Source organism: Elephas maximus, chromosome 15, assembly GCF_024166365.1.
Source record: "Elephas maximus indicus isolate mEleMax1 chromosome 15, mEleMax1 primary haplotype, whole genome shotgun sequence".
In the NCBI taxonomy this organism is placed as follows: Eukaryota; Metazoa; Chordata; class Mammalia; order Proboscidea; family Elephantidae; genus Elephas; species Elephas maximus.
In genome coordinates this window covers 19,650,577-19,667,488 of record NC_064833.1, presented here as the reverse complement: position 1 = coordinate 19,667,488, position 16,912 = coordinate 19,650,577, and the positions used below count along the sequence as shown (strand labels likewise).

General features: G+C 38.2%; 1 protein-coding gene across 4 annotated transcripts in view; it reads left to right on the top strand.

Annotated features, from left to right (window-relative positions):
- Positions 1 to 16,312, top strand: part of TBC1D31 (TBC1 domain family member 31) — a 48,394-nt gene extending 32,082 nt beyond the window's left edge. For 2 of the 4 annotated variants that reach the window (XM_049854055.1, XM_049854057.1), the window contains 9 exons: positions 694 to 873; positions 1,838 to 2,070; positions 2,328 to 2,480; positions 3,542 to 3,677; positions 7,504 to 7,596; positions 10,240 to 10,380; positions 11,568 to 11,762; positions 13,939 to 14,077; positions 14,876 to 16,312. In XM_049854055.1, coding sequence (XP_049710012.1) covers positions 694 to 873; positions 1,838 to 2,070; positions 2,328 to 2,480; positions 3,542 to 3,677; positions 7,504 to 7,596; positions 10,240 to 10,380; positions 11,568 to 11,762; positions 13,939 to 14,077; positions 14,876 to 15,009 — 1,404 coding nt within the window. In that variant the 3' untranslated portion in view covers positions 15,010 to 16,312. The remainder of the gene's footprint in view (positions 1 to 693; positions 874 to 1,837; positions 2,071 to 2,327; positions 2,481 to 3,541; positions 3,678 to 7,503; positions 7,597 to 10,239; positions 10,381 to 11,567; positions 11,763 to 13,938; positions 14,078 to 14,875) is intronic. The other 2 variants (XR_007513289.1, XM_049854056.1) reach the window with 2 other exon arrangements.
- Positions 16,313 to 16,912: the final 600 nt, after the last annotated feature.

Genomic DNA, 16,912 nt, shown 5'->3' with positions numbered 1-16,912 from the left:
TGAGAATTTGAAATTCTATTCTGTATTTTCCTCCTTTTGATCAAGATTCTTCTATGGAATCTTTGATCAAAACGTTCAGTAATGGTAGCCAGGCACCACCCAATTCTTCTGGTCTCACGGCAAAGGAGGCATTTGTTCCCGGAGACAATTGGCCACACATTCCTTATCCTCCTCCTGTTCCTAACTCTCCTTCCTCTGTTGCTCCAGGTGAATAGAGACCAGTTGTGCCTTGGATGGCTACTTGCAAGCTTTTAAGGCCCCAGGCACACACAAAGAACAACGAGGTAGAACAGAAGCACAAAACACGTTAGTAGGCCAGTTAACTGGGCCATGAAACGGTGACCCTAAACCTCCAAACCAAGAAACCAAATCCCGTGACATGTTTGTTTTACATAAGCAGCCTCAGCAGCTACTCTTTTTTGTTGTTGCTATTGTTGTTCGAAATATACCTATCACACAATTTGGCCAGTTCAGCTTTTTACAAGTGTACAACTTACTGACAGCAATTACAGTAATCAGCTGTGCAGCACTAAATGCAATTTCCCATCACCATTAACCCCCATTTCCTCCTCCGCCCGCAGTAACCACTAATAAACTTTGATCTCTATACATTTGCCTTTTCTTGTGTTTTTATATAAGTGAAGTCATATAATATTTGTCCTTTTATGTAGTAAACTTTAAAATTTATTTTAGCTATATGCATGGCCACTTCTTGAAACCGTGTTCTCAGAAGTACTGACAAGAGAGGAGTGGCTGAAATTATTTGATAATGTCTTTTCCAACCATCCTTCATTCCTCCTGATGGCTGTTGTCGCCTACAACATATGTTCCAGAGCGCCTTTGCTCAACTGTAATCTCAAAGATGATTTCGAGGTAAACATCCTTGTTCTTAAGTGGAGTTTCTCAAATTTCAGTTATTTCAATGGATGAAAAAGCCATTTATTTACTAAGTACCTATTGTATGCCAGCCACTGGTGCTAGGTGCTAGGAATATGGTAGAGAATGAAGTAGACCAGGTTCCTGCCCAGACATAGTTTATAGAGAGTTAAACAGGCAATTATAGCAGTCTCCTTTGTTCTTACAGCTTCAGAAAAGGATTGTGATAATATTGCAGTTTTGTGCTAAACCCTTTATAAAGGACGTTGAACAGTTGGGTAGTTGTTTGTTCTGCGCGATCTTATTAGTGACCCCTGTGGTCTGTCATAGTCTGGATGCGTGGTGCCACGCAAAATGGTAGCTGAGAGTTTTGACGCTTGGCAAGAAGGTGACTGAAAGAGAGCGTTAGAGGTGATTTCAGAAAGGAGAGGCTTTTTTGGTAGAATGGATGAATTGATTGATTTTTTTAAATGATATTGTAGTTCCCATCAAACTGAAATTTTTTACTTCATGATCACATGATAATATATATTTTATAAGTCTGATGTGCCAGCACAACGAGATAATGTGGAAATATTTCAGATACATTTAAAGAGTCAAGCTAATTTATCTTCTAATTTATTTATTTTAGATTTTGGAAAAAAAAAACAAGCCGAAGTTATTCTACTGTTGGAACATTTGTGTCTCTACTGTAAAGGAAGATTTCATTTTGACAGTTAAAACTTTAAAAGCTTGACTCCAAAAGTTAACAATACGATTTTGAAGTTTTATTATATTTTGAAAAATATGAAATTGAATCTTCATTTTTAAAGTTGGGTTAAGAAAAGCTTCAGTGAATTTGCAAAAAAAAAAAAAATCCCTCTTAAGCACAAATTGACGTTTATATTTTTTTTTTAACTTTTGTTTTTATTCTACCACATAATTGTTACAAACCCTGACTTAAACATATAATTCTTTACAGTATTTTTTTCACCATCGGAACAACCTGGATATAACTGTTGTCATTCGAGAAGTTTACCACCTAGCAGATACCACTCCTGCTGATATTCACCCAGAGAGCATGCTTGATGTTTTTGTCGCGCTGACAAAAGGGCAGTATCCAGTATTTAATCAATATCCCAAGTTTATTGTGGATTATCAGACACAGGAACGAGAAAGAATAAGGAATGATGAATTGGATTACCTAAGAGAGAGGTAATAATGGAATAGTTGTTCTTTGTTTGATGGAAACAGAATATGACAAAGGTTTTTTTTATGAATAATACAGTTAAATTATTAAGTGTTGATGTAAAATCAGAGTTTGGAGACTAGAAATACCTTTAAAAATATTTAATGCTTGCATATAGAAGTAAACTCAATTATACAGTAATCAGATATACATTTCATACTTTAGTTCTTTGACTTACATTTCTTAGGGTTTTGGGAATAATAAATTATATTATTTACTTAAGGCAGACAGTTGAAGATATGCAAGCTGAAGTAGACCAGCAAAAAGCTGAAGATGAAGCTTGGTACCAAAAGCAAGAACTGCTTCGTAAAGCTGAAGAAACAAGAAGAGAAATTCTCTTTCGAGAAGAAGAGAAGATGCTGGAACAAAGACAGAGGTATGTTTTATCACTTTAAAAAAAACCTGGATATATGAGTTAGTTCAATGATTTCTTTTTCTTTCGCTTTTTAAAATGATAGGAACAATTACAGGAACAACACTAAATGCAGCATTATCCTGCTATAGTAGTTCCATTAAGCAAATATTTAAGTTAATAAAAAAGAAATCTACGTATACCACTTTTCCAAAAATTGGGACGGAGTAAATGTAGTTAACTCTAATGCCACACTAAATATGATAGAACTTTGCACTGGTTATTCAGAAGTAACACAGGATCTTAAGGCACTTTGAAGGACATTATTAGAAACATTTGTTATTCATGGTGGGTAGAAATAGGTCATAATCGAGTACTAGATAAATCATCTTTAATAAACATAGTTTTTTAAAATTGTTTTAAACTCTATTTGTGTGACTTGATAATCGGCAATAAAATGATTGTCTCTTATATCATGCAATTTATACTTTGGAGAACTGGGAAGAGTACTAAATGCTAATTGAAAAATAGATTAATGAGGTAAGAATTTTAAATTAATTAAAATTATGGGACGAATATTGAGACTAAGCTAACTGTTGAAAAACTGTCACTTCTATAGCTGTTTATGGAGTCTTAATCTTGAATAGGAGTTTATGAAACAGATGTCTAGTGTGGATTAAAGAGACTCACTGAACTAAGCCACTGGCCTCAAATTCTAGATGAGTAAGTTTGCATCATCCTTGGTAACACTGGGGCATTTTTTACACCATTCCTTCAAATAAAAGGCGTCAGTTGTATTGAAATAATCCAAGTAGCAGGCCTGTAGACCAGCTTTCGAGTGCGAATAGGATAGCCAGTTGCCAGTGGACCATTTGTCATCTTCATGAACACAGACTTGTTTGTAACTGAACATCTTTCTTTTATGTATTATAAGTACAGCTGTGTTACAGAGGCACCAGGTAGATTGGAAAAGTGGATCAAACTAGATGGCTAGCAGCTATTGTTGTGAAACTTAATTTTTTCCAACTTAAATCTATATTGGGAAATGCTTTATTTATTCCTCTTGATTTATTTTGTATCTGAAGACTAGCTGCTGTGAAGAGGGAGCTGAAAAGAAAAGAGATACACTTACAAGATGCTGCCAGAAGGCGTTTTCAGAAGCAACAGCAAGACCAACGTGAAATGGAACTAAGAAGACTGGATGATGAAATTGAAAGAAAGGTTTGTTATTTTTGTCTTAGTACTTATACTTTATTTCCATTTACTCTCATATAAATGTAAAGAACACCTTCAAATTAAATATTATTCCTAGAGTTCACAGTGAATACTCAGTAGCCCCTTTAATTTTATTTGCTTTTCCCCTTAGATAGCTATGCATACTCTCTTTTGTATTTCATTAATGGTTAAGTAATTTAGAAATGCCAGGAAAAATTAGTCAAGTTGACTAGTATCCTTGATGACTGTGATGGTTAAGGTTGTGTGTCAACTTGGCTATATTCTCAATGGTTCGGCACTTAAGTAATGACGTAGTTTGGCAGTTGTGTAATGATATAATCATCCTCTATGATGTGATCAGCCAGTCAGTTGTAAGGAGTTTCCTTGAGGGTCTGGCCTGCATCCAGTATATGTGGACATTCTGGCTAAGCTCTCTTTCTTGCTGTATATCCTGCATCTGGCTTGTCATCATCTGATCTCCTGTTTCTTGGAACTTGAGCCAGCAGCCTGCTGTATTGCCTGTCTATCTTGGCATTAGTCAGCCTCCACAGCCTGTGAGCCAGCAGCCTGCCATCGCACCTGTTAACCTTGGATTCATCAGCCTTTGCAGCTACATGAGTCAGGAGAAGCTTCTCTCTTTCCGTATATATGTATATATATATGCTTCACTGGCTTTGCTTCTCTAGAGAACTCAGCCTAAGATAGTGACTATGTCCTTAGAAATATCAGCAAGTATCAGTTAACCATTAAGTTAATTGTGAAGTGGAAATGTTCTTTTGTAATATAAAATTCACGCACAGGCAGTGTAAAAACATTTCCAAAGCAAAATACATGAAGTAAAAAAATGACCTTCTACACTCTTCCCTCAGTTTATTCCTAGAGATAAAGTGTTAAAAATGGCTAAATAAATAGGCTTTCAGCTGTTTTTCTATAAAGGAATAATTAGATTCCTATTTTCTTATGTTTATACAAGAATGGGATTATTCTTTACACATTCTATTTTTGCAACCTGCTTTTTTTAATGGTACATATTGCATATTTTTTCATGTCAGTATACATGGATCTATTTCTATTTTTATGGCTGCACACTGTTCCATTGTATGTATCTGCCATGGTTTATTTAATGAATCTTTTTTATTGGAACACAGTCACACACATTTGTTTACATATTGTTTATGGCTGCTTTTGTACTACAATGATAGAGATAAGTAGTTATGACAGAAAGGATGACCCACAAAGCTTAAAATATTTACAATCTGGCCTTTTTCAAAGAAAGTTCACCAACCTCTGATTTGTCTGAAAATTAAAGGTAAGGAATGAGTTAGGGACCAGGCTTGCTTCTTTCCAAAAGGTAAGTCAGTTGTCCCAACACAATTTATTGGATATTGACAAAGCCATTTGCCAACTGATTATTATTAAATATTAAATTCCTTTATATTCTTGATCTCCTCCTTTGTTCTATTCCTATGCCAGTACCACACTGTTTTAATGACAGTGTCTTTGTAATATTTTCTAGCTAGTAGGCCTAATTTCTACTTATTAGTCTTTCTTTTCAGAGTTTTCCTTAGTATTCTACAATATTTACTTTTCCAAATAGATTTTGAGAATTTATCATTCTCTGAATCCTCTCCTCCCCACAACTTATTCAGATTGCCTTGAATTTATGAATTAATTTAGGGCAGCATTGGCAAATGGAAAGAGTCTGTTTCAGGGAACAGACCAAAACCAGATCAAAAACTAAGTTTTGATAAAATACTAAATATTTTTTTCAGTCTTTTAATGTATTTTTAATTCATCTGTATTAGAAATATCTTCTTTTTATAGCATGAGATAATACTCCCTATTTTGTTTAAAACCAGCTAATTTTAAATTGGTTTTTAAAATCTGTAATTCTATTTAATTATCTCATCTAGTGAATGATATTTCATTATTCTAAAAAGATGTATGTTCTTCCCTAAAATTAATGCAGGCTCAGAACTCTGGCTTCTTTATTTGAAACCCCTTTGATCTAGGGGAAGGCAATTTTTTGGTCAAAGATTCCTGCAGAGTCCTTTCAGTGGCATGATCTGCCCTGTGCCTGCCCTTCCAGCCCCGTGTTCTTCCATCTCCTTGTTCTGATATTGTCTGTCCTTCCATCTCCCCATCCTGATATTGTCTAGGACCCCACCAAACTGCAGAAGCTCCTTGACTCAGAGCTTAGGCTCCAGCATGAAAGCGACACACAGAAGTGATTGTGGACATCTGTTAGCAGCAAGCAGAGTTGATCTGTTTTTCCCTCAACAGCTCCTTTTATTGAAATTCCAGAAAAGCATTTTGGGCTGTGCCAAACCTCTCCTCCACCTCTTGCTATTATTACTACTCTTCCTTCATAAACTCAAGCATGACCGCCTTGGAGCTCTTTCTCACTGTATTCTTGTTTTTATCTATTTCACGTACTGTAGATATTTGATAGTAAGTCATTTGTCTTTATCTGCACTACCTAACACCACACCTTATGAATACAGGTAGGAATGTGGTCAGTAATTGCTGGATAAATGAACAAGGTTAGATGGCTGATCAGTTACAGTGTGTTTGTTTTTTCTTAATTTTGAAACAAATATCATGTACTTAATTCTTACTAAAAAACTGGGTCTTAAATGCTAGCAAGCAGCCATCTAAGATGCTTCAATTGGTCTCAACCCACCTGGATCAAAGGAGAATGAAGAACACAAGGCAATTACGAGCCCAAGAGACCAAAAGGGCCACATGAACCAAAGACTACATCATCCTGAGACCAGAAGAACTAGATGGTGCCTGGCTATAGCCAGTGACTGCCCTGACAGGGAACACAACAGAGAACCCCTGAGGGAGCAGGAGAGCAGTGGGATGCAGACCCCAAATTCTCATAAGACCAGACTTAATGGTCTGATTGAGACTAGAAGGACCCCAATGGTCATGACCCCCAGACCTTCTGTTGGCCCAGGACAGGAACCATTCCCAAAGCCAACTCTTCAGACATGGATTGGATTGGACAATGGGTTGGAGAGGGATGCTGGTGAGGAGTGAGCTTGTTGGATCAGATGGACACTTGAGACTATGTTGGCATCTCGTGCCTGGAGGGGAGATGAGAGGGTGAAGGGGGTTAGAAGCTGGTGAAATGGACACGAAAAGAGAGAGTGGAGGGAGAGAGCGGGCTGTCTTATGAGGGGGAGAGTAATTGGGAGTGTGTAGCAAGGTGTATATGGGTTTTTGTGTGAGAGACTGACTTGATTTGTAAACTTTCACTTAAAGCACAATAAAAATTTTTTTGAAAAAAATGGGTACTTTAGTCAGACAGGTATTTAAGACAGTTCTTAAGATTCTGTAGTTGAGAGAGTGTCTTATCAATACCCTCTAATATATAGGAATGAAAGGTGAACTCTAAGTAAGCCCCAAGCAGAGCACACACAGGTTGGATAGTCCACAATAACTGTAAACCTAGCAAAAATTGACACTGTTCAGGTTTTTCTAACTTGTACCATTGGTTGCTATAATATGGTAAGGTCTACCATCTGTTCTCACGGTCTGCATAGATGAGCGTATGGTTAGTTGTGCTTGGGTTTTTTTTTTTTTTTTCAAAATTAAGTGTAACTTTAACTCAGATTATTCCTAGATTCCACATGTCAATATATTGTTAGTACACGCCAGTGTTAATGTGTTGTCAATTGTTCTGGTTTCAGAAACCCAATTCTTATTATTTTTAATACTGTAATACTTTCAGTGCATTGTTCAAATTATAAGAGTACTAAATCTCTTCAGCAGAAATTATTTTGCAAATTCTCCTTCGTATTCACAGTTTGTTGCTTGGCCATAGGTCTGTATGAGAGATCAAGAAATGGCTACCACAGCCCAAGACCTAGAAATGAGAAACCTGGAACTCGAATCACAAAAGAGACTTTTTGAGAAGGTATAAATCAGCTACTTCCAACATGAGAAAAGCATGGATTGTACGAAGCCTTTTTAGACTGTAATTACTCATGGTTTTTGTATGTTCGGTTTGTTTTTTAAGCAGAATATAGCATCATCCAGGGCTGTAAGGTAGTCAGAATGTTTGAATACATGGAGTTGGTTGTAATCCTTTAATTCATGTTTCTGTCGGCAACATAGGCTAGTGTCTGATACGCCAGATGTAATAGTGACCGCAAAACTCTCCCAGTAATTCACAGAGGTCTCGTACTGTAAAACAGGCCGTAGCTGTAAAATACTTTGAATTTGAAACTTCGGAAATCAAATCAACAAATATTTGCCTAGTACCTACAGTTTAGTTTACAAGACACTGGAAAAGGAGCTTTGTTAGTGTAAATATTTATTATTTGGGAAAAGCATTATTTACTTTAAAAAGTATCAGAGTAGCAAAAGAATATTTAAATTTATTCATTTTTGCTGCTCATTTACGCTTATAAATTAATGTTGAAACTGTAAGCTTGCATTTCCTTCAACCCTCTTAAACTTAGACCCTTTTTGAAATTAATGATAACTTGAAATTCATAACAGATAACATACATATGAATGCCTAGTGGTGCGGTGGTTAATTGCGGCCGCTAACCGAAAGGTGGGCAGTTCAAACTCACCAGCTGCTCTGCGGGGAGAAAGATGTGGCAGTCTGCTTCCATAAAGGTCACAGCCTCGGAAACCTTGTGGGGCAGTTCTACTCTGTCCTGTAGGGTCGCTGTGAGTCTGAATCAACTTTGTGGCAATGGGTTTAGTTTGGGTTAACATTAAATAACATTAAATTAAGATTTAAAACATAGTGTATCCATTCACGTCTACAATTCTTTTAAAATTTTCACACTGAATTTCTTTTAGAACTCAGCCAGGAATTTACAGTTTGGTTAAGTCTCCTTTGATTTTGAATTAGACCAAGCTAAAGTTTACTTTTTACCATCTTTGTTGGGAGGAGGCAAGAGACAGGGGGCATAATTTTAGACTTAACAAAAAATTTGCAAGGAGAATACCAAGGATTTCCAAATATTTTTCTCTCAGATTCTTCAGTTGTTTACATTTTGCTGCATTTGTTTTATCCTTCTCTCTGTCTTTCTATCTGTACACATATACACACACATTTCTTTTCTGAACTGTTTAATTGCAGACATGATCCTCCTTTATCTCCAAATACTTCAGTGTGTATTTCTGAAAAGCAAGGAATCCTCTTAAAACACCACTGTACAGTTGTCAAAATCAGGAAATCAACGTTGACGTAATATTATCTGATGTAGAAGCCTTATCCAGATTTTACCAATTGTCCCAATAATGTCCTTCAGAGCAAAAGAAAATCTCAGACCATTTTCTCACTTGTTATGTCTCTTTAGTCTCCACTAAACTGGAATTGTTCCTGAGTCTTTGTATTTCATGACTGGTAATTTTGAAGCGTGTAGGCCAGATATTTTTGTAGAATGTCCTCAGTTAGCATTTGTCTCTTGTTTCTTCACGATAAAATTCAAATTATGACTGTTTGCAGGAGCACCACAGAAGTGAGCCTGAGTTTCTCTCCACATATCATGTCGGGAGGCAAATGTGGATTACCCCCCTTTTGCTGTCTTTTAAAGAGAATGTTTGTTTAAGCCAACTTATAGGGTTAGAGAAGGGATAACCTACTCAGGAGAGCTACTGTACAAAATCCTGAACTTTATCTGGTCAGTTAGATGCCAGTCTGCCACTGCTGCCTCTTTCCAGTTGGCTTTAGTGATGAACACTTTACCTGACAAACTTTGCTTACATGAGGCTGATGAAATATGCCTGTTTCTAAACAACTTATGTCCTAGAAAACACACAGTGTTGTGATTACCTCCATTAGAAATACGAGTATATAATTTGAGTAAACTTATTCTTAAAAAAAAAAACTAAACAAATAAGCAAAAACTGATCTGTGCTCTAGATCCCATCCCTTTTTCACCTTCTAGGACCTTGTTTCATCAAGTCCATTTTCTCTCTCTCCCTCTTCCTCTCACACGTCTTCTCCTTGGAGTAATACCAGCCTTGCCAAGGTTGCTACAAGGATTAAATGAGATAACATATATATGTCCATGTTGGGGGTCCCTAAGACCACCTGTGGGTTGAATGATTGGCTAAAAGGACCCACAGAACTCAGCAAAGCTGTTACACTGATGTTTACAGTTTGACACTGAAAGGAGACAGATGAAAATCAGCAGAGGTAAAAGCCACATAGAGAGACGAGGCGCACACTTCCAGCTCTCCTCTTCCGAGGGAGTCGTACAGACAGTGCTTCATTCTCCCAGCGGCGCAATGTGACAGCACAGACAATGGCCAGCCAGGGCAGCTCACCTGGGCCTTCGATTTGTCTCCAGAGTTTGACAAAGTTGATCTGACAGTTTTTCCCAGTGTTCTCAGTGCCTTCTCGGGTGATAGAATTTATATTGCCGTTTCCTCTGACATCACTGCGTTTGCTTTTTACTTTGAAAATTAGATGCTTGCATTTTTCTCTTTGCGTGCACATTAGTGTTCTGAAAAAAGAGAAGTTATTTCCGTGTTCTACATTATTATATAGATCAGTGACTTTCTTTTTTTTTACAAATGATTTTTGTTTTAACAGAAACTTACTAGAAATCAAGAAGCTGCTGCCAAAGAAATGAGAGAAGATACAGATGCCTACAGACGAAAAGTAGAGCTTGAAGAACACACGTTTCATAAACTCTTGGAAACCGACCAAGCTCAGAGCCTGAAAGCTCAGAAGGTAAAAATATGGTAAATTTAGTGTACATACAGAGGGGGGATTTCCATCTGTCATCCTTTCAGGAGAGTTCTACTGATTGCTTTAGTTATCACAGTTCTAGAATCTCCCATTCCTTTATCTGAGGACCAAAAAACCAAACCCCATGCCGTCAAGTGGATTTCAACTCATAGTGACCTTATAGGACAGAGTAGAACTGCCCCATAGGTTTCCAAGGAGCAGGTGGTATCCAACGACCCACCTTTTAGTTAGCAGCCAAATTCTTAACCACTGTGCCACCAGGATGCTCAGTTCAAGGAGAGTCATGTACTTACAGGAAAATACAAAGGGGGCAGTTACTTTACCGATCGTACCGCTCCGCAGTGTTCTGTCTCAGAAACTGCCCGAGTAGCTTCAGTTCAAAATATCAGGTCCCCGCCTAATATGCACGCCAGCACTTACAGAGCGTATTCTGTGGAATATACTATTCAGGGTAACTATTACTCAGTTAAATAGGGGCTGGTCAAATAAGTCTTGGAAATGCTGGCTTAGATTTCTTTCAGGCCAAATTTGAGGATTTTTTATACATTAAAAAAAAATTTTTTTTTTTTTTTAATACATTGTGAATCACTAAGAAAATTTCTTAAACTTATTTTATAGAATTTCTCACGGAGTTCCCTTGGGAAATGCCAGCATAAGTGAATTAAAAGAGAACTTGAGACCTTCAAGAAAGAATTTTTTTGTAACCTTGTATCAAAATGTTAAGTGAGACTGTAACAGGGCCTGGCCCTGATCCGAAAGCCAGGTGTGGTGTCAGCTTTCCCTCCCTACCACTCTACAACAACCCCAGAACAGCCCTTCGTTTCTTTTCTTACAGGTTTTGTCCGGCCTGTAAGAATAGGCTCTTCTGCCTCCTTTTTCAAAATGTTGAAAGCACGGAAACTGTTGAACCCTACCCATCCCCTAGCCTAGAAGTTCTCAACCTCAGCTATACATTGAAATCACTTGAGGAGCATTTTAAAGTTACCAGAGATTGATTTCATTGATTTATGGTGGCGCCTGGACATCAGTATTTTTTAAAAGTTCCCAGGTGATTCTATTATGCAGCCAGGGTTGAAGACAACTCCCCTAGATACTTGGATACATTTGGATGGATATTCCATAATTTTATACAGTCTGACCTTGTTTCGGTCACTTACAACCTTTTTTAGTTAATTGAAGAGAATTTGGCAAATGCTGAACAAGCATGCATAGATGCTGACTGGCGATTTCAAGCTTTACATAAACAAAGATGTGATGCTTTCCAACGAAACGAATGTTACCAGGAAGTAGCCAGACTCCTTCGGAATAACAGAAGGAAAGAAATAGAGGTATTAAATGCAATGATGGGGGCGGAAGCTGAAAAGGTAAGAAAAGTGTTGTAAACTTCTTATTGTATCAAACATTAAATTTTGAAATGGTACCTAATGAAATGATAAAATCATCAAACCAAGTAATTTTTGCTGACAAAGATCTTAAAGATAACCTCAGTTTAATAGGTATTGCCCAGAGAGGAAGCCCAAATAAAAAATTACTAAGCGTGTTTCTCGTTCACATGAATGTGGCTCAACTTCTCAGCTTCTTGGATTTGTTCTGGCTGATTGGATAATAAAATAAATTCATCCAATTCTTTATACTTACAATGTAAAAGATTTTGAATAGTTAGGAATTGTGTGTAGCTGTCAGTAACAAAACCCGCAATAGTAGTGACTGTCAACAAAATAGAAGTGTTTTTCTATTTCTCATTAAAGCAGTTTGGAGGGAAGCAGCAGTCCACGATTGGTATCCTGGCTCCAAGGTCATCAGGGAAATGGCCTTCTTGTCCTTTTGCACTACTTCCTGGTGCCTGGCTTTCATTCTCAAGAATATCATATATATTATAATAATTATATATAATATCATATATAATTCAGGCAGCAGGAAGAAGGTAGAGTGGAAGTACAAGAAGTTTCAGGTCTCAGCTGAGCCAGCTTCTTGTTAACTCCTTTCGAGAAGTCCCACATCGTTTTTCTAGCTATATTTGGCTGCAAAGGATGCTGGGAAATGAAGTATTTTTAGCAGGGTGCATTACCATCCCAAATCAAATTGAGGTGCTATTCCTATAGAAGAGAAGCAATGGATTTTCAGGAGGCCACTAAGGGTGCATGTCACACATATGTATTTGGGTGATCCTTCAACGACTCTAGGGCCTAGGCTCTGCAGGTGTTGTCATAGACACAGTGGGTAAGTGACTTCCCTAAGGACCCAAAAGAGTTTAGGGAGCGAGCAGGGACTAGTTCATTTCTCTTTCTGCTGATATATCAGAATGTCTATACTGGAAGTTTTTTACAATATGTTTTTTCAAATCACTGTTCCAGACTCATTTTCTTGCTACCTCATCCCAGTGTTATATGGGGCCCTATCTTACAGCCCTTTCCTTCAAAGCCAGGGAAGCAGGGCTTGGGGGAAGGTGGAGGTGACACCCAGATCAGCGAGGCTGCTCTCCTAGAGACGTTGTGGAGGAAGCCTACATCTTCAGGCAGGGATTGCTGACCCTGGGGCTAGACTAGGAAAAGGTGCGAGTGGACTCTGGGGGAAAGTACATGTGAGAGAAGACTGAGAATCCTTTAAGGACATTTCATGTGTGTGTAATGTCCTGGTTTCTAAAGCTAATTAACTACTGGGTGACCTTAGGAGATCACCCAGGCTCGGTCTCCTCATCAGTCAAATGAAAGAGATGGAGTTCTGTGCCCTGCCTGGCCCTAGTATTCTTCAAAGTGGTGCTTATAGCATGAGTTTTTCTATAACATCTAAAAATGATATGTGTGCTTGCATGTAAAAGAGGTACCATTTCTAGAACACTGGTCAATCTTTAGGAGTTGCATAGTATTTTAAATTTATTTTTTTAGTTATCCTTTGAGCTAATTTTAAGATTATTTTCTCATTTTATGGAGAAGAAAGTAGGGGCTAATAGAGATTATTTGACTTCCCTATGGTCATTTTGGAGCCCTGGTGGCACAGTGGTTAAGAGCTCAGCTGCTAACCAAAAGGTCGGCAGTTTGAATCCACCAGCCACTCCTTGGAACCCCTATGGGGCAGTTCTACTCTGTCCTGTAGGGTCGCTATGAGTCAGAACCGACTCAAGAGCAATGGGTTTGGTTTTTTGGTTTATGGTCATTGTATATACCAGAACTGGACAAAAGATTCACTCTGAATTCTGTAGGCTGTATTTTTGAGGCATAGCATTCAAATTAAATAAAAGACAGTTGCCATTAATAAAAAAGTTAGCTTAATCTCATGATTGTTATTTCAACAACTGTTGGTTGGGATCTCTATGTGTGCTAAGTGGCACCTGGAGGTATGGAGTGATACAGAAAACATGCCTCTGCTTTCCAGTTCTTTGGCAGCCTGGGGCGAAGGCCCAGATGACCACAATACCTAGGAGATCATGAGTCCATGGGAATATGGAGGGAAGTGGGGTAGAGGAAGCCACTGTAGGAGCTGGCATTATCACAAGCTCTGTGTAATCTTTTTTTTTTTTTTTTTTAACTTATTTGCGCTTAGCGGGAGGAAGCTGAAGAAAAAGAGTTTCGTTTGAGATCAGAAAAGAGAGCTTCTGCTCTTTCAGATGCGTCTAGAAAGTGGTTTTTAGAACAGGAGCTAAGTGACGCTTTGGATCATGCCAAAAATCCGCATTGTGAAGGTGAGTGTCCGTGAATGCCTTCCTCTCTCTTCGTGGTACCACAGATTCATTCTTTTACTATGGCGTACCATCATGAGTAAAGTTCTCCTTGAGGTGTATTTGGGCACTTGTATTTAAATTATTGCTCAGCTAAAAGGTAATCACTAGTCACCATGTATTTTTACCGTCTATTTTGGCTAGAAGGGGTGTGCTGAAGAGGTGGAACTGTTAAAAAACAGAACTCCCATTTAAAAAAATTTTATAAGTCTCAACCATCCTGTAGTTCCGTGGTCCATAGTTCCATGGTCTTTGGCACCCTATTCCTCAACGAGAAAGTGATTTGCAACCGAAATGCTAATTATAGTTTATTATAGTAAAAAATACGTGCTTCGCCAAGAGCCGATCCTGAGAACAACAGTTTATTCAAGTAGCACAAGGAAGCCTCTTAGAGGATCTGATGAAACAATTGGGTTTTGATGCGTGGCACACAATGGCATCAACTTAAAAATCAAAATTATATTTTAAAACTTTAAAATAGAGTACAGATACAGGGAACTTTTATTTTACTTTATTTTATATTGCTTCTGAGGTAGATAAGTTATCTGGCACCATTCATTCTTCCACTCAACAAATAAAACTTGGCCGGTAAAGGGCACCAAGTAATATGTTAGGCTTTTTGTTCGAGAAGTTTGGTTTGTCAAGTATTTATTTCGTTATTGACATTTGTAACACATTTACCTTTAAAATAAATGCTACAGCCTTGCTAACCTCAGAGAATTAAATAACTGTGAATTGTTCATTTTAAATTTTGTTTTCAAGTTTCTTTAAATCGAAGAAAACTAGACTGGGACACCACAGAACAAGATCTTACGGAGAAAGTGAGAAATCTTCGCCAGAGACTCACCGCTCAGGCTCGTAGCAGATGTCAGACCCCTCATCTCCTGACCACATAGGAGGTGTGTCACCCCAAGACAGTGAGAGAGACCCACTTTGCAATCACTGATGCTGATTTTTAGATTATTTATTTTAAAAACCTATTAAGATTAGCTTTTATATAGGAAAAAAAATGTGTCCATAACAATTATGTATCCTATTTAATTCTGATGCTTTTTTGGCTTGTAAATAGCTTCTTGTACTTTTCACTATAAAATTTTTTTTGAAATATTAAAACTCGTGTAAGCTCTTCCAAGTGGCAAGGACCAGTATACACATCAGTAATTTTCGTAGATGAAGGTTTATTTAAAAGATAAACGGAGAAATAACCATCTCAACAGCTGCATAACCTGGACTGAGAGAACTCTGGGCACCAACAAAGTGGATTGGCCTAAACTCCAGTCTGTCTGTCCTAGCAGCAGGCACTGCCCTGAATGATCCCACTGCCCTACCATCGGCATCTCTGCCACTGCTTCTCCAGCTTCTCCTATCCGTCTGCCTGCTTCTCCGGACACGCTGCCTTTCCACGCGTCTTAGCTCCACCAGCACTGCTCAGGACTTCAGCACCTTAGGCAGATACCTTACTCTCGCCACTTCTGCGAGTAGGATAGAGATCGCTCTTGGACGTGTACAAAGTTCCTGGTCCAGTGTTTGGCATATAGTAAGTATGCAAGACATAGTGGCAGTGATTCTTTTTGGGGATGACAAAGCATTACAGTGAACCAGATACTTTGAGTAAGCAAAGTGCTCACTTTAGTCCAATAAGCAAAGTCCTAAAATGCCAGTCCGTCAGCCAAATTTTCTGTATGTTCTCAGGAGGTTACCAACATATGCGTTCAGGGGCCAGGCAGGTGTGTGTTTGGTAACAGGGAATCACAGGAGATAAAATACTTAGGATGGGATGGGAGCTTTGGTGAACTAGAAATTGTTCACCTAAAAGCGTCCAAATTCTAGAATGCTGTGACTCTGCCAGCCACAATCAGCTGTATGTTGCCAGTTCTTGACCTCCTTAGGGTTTTTACTAGAATGTATACCTACTCAGATGGGTTTTGCAACATCTCCCACACACAAATAATAACAGTTTATAGCATTGCAACAGCTCATTTTTTAAAAAGGGAAAAGCAAGCTATTAATAAACTAAATGAAAAAAAAATTTTTTTTTTTTAAATCACTTTCTTCCAGTTTTCTCTGCGCCTACAGTTCTCCCAATAAAAATCTTGGTAAGGTCACCTCCTCAGCAGATTTCAGATCCTCGGCTGAATCTCTCCTTGGTTGGCATTCCAAAGATAATCACATTTAATGAACTAAATAAAATACATTCTAATGATCTCTTCTTGCCTCTTGACATTATGTCCTCAACCCCACCCCAGTTTCTTTATAAATATGAATTCTCTGGGACTGAATAAGAATTGAGCTTGATAAAATTCTTCCCCACACTGGCTGTATTCAAAAAGCTTCATGTTTCCCTTGAGTTTGTTAAGGAAGGAAACCCTGGTGGCACAGGGGTTAAGAGCTATGGCTGCTAACCAAAAGGTCAGCAGTTCAAATCCACTGGGTGCTCCTTAGAAACAGTTCAACTCTGTCTTACAGGGTCAGAATTGACTCAGCGGCAGCGGGTTTGGGGTTTTTTTGGTTGTTAAAGAAGGGTGATCCCTAAAGGCTTCTTCATATGTATTATATCCACAGGGTTTCTCTCCAGTGGTGAGTAAGTGTTGGCCTTCATCTGAGCCTTTCTCTACACTTCACAGAGCTTCTGTCCAGGATGAATTCGAAGATGTTGAATAAGTTATTAAGCTTGGCTAAAGGCCTCTTCACATTCATTACATTTATGGGTTTTTTCTTCAGTGTTTAGTCTCCAATGTCAAGACTTGAGCATTTGATAATGGCCTTCACATAGTGATTACACATTGATCATTATGCCAG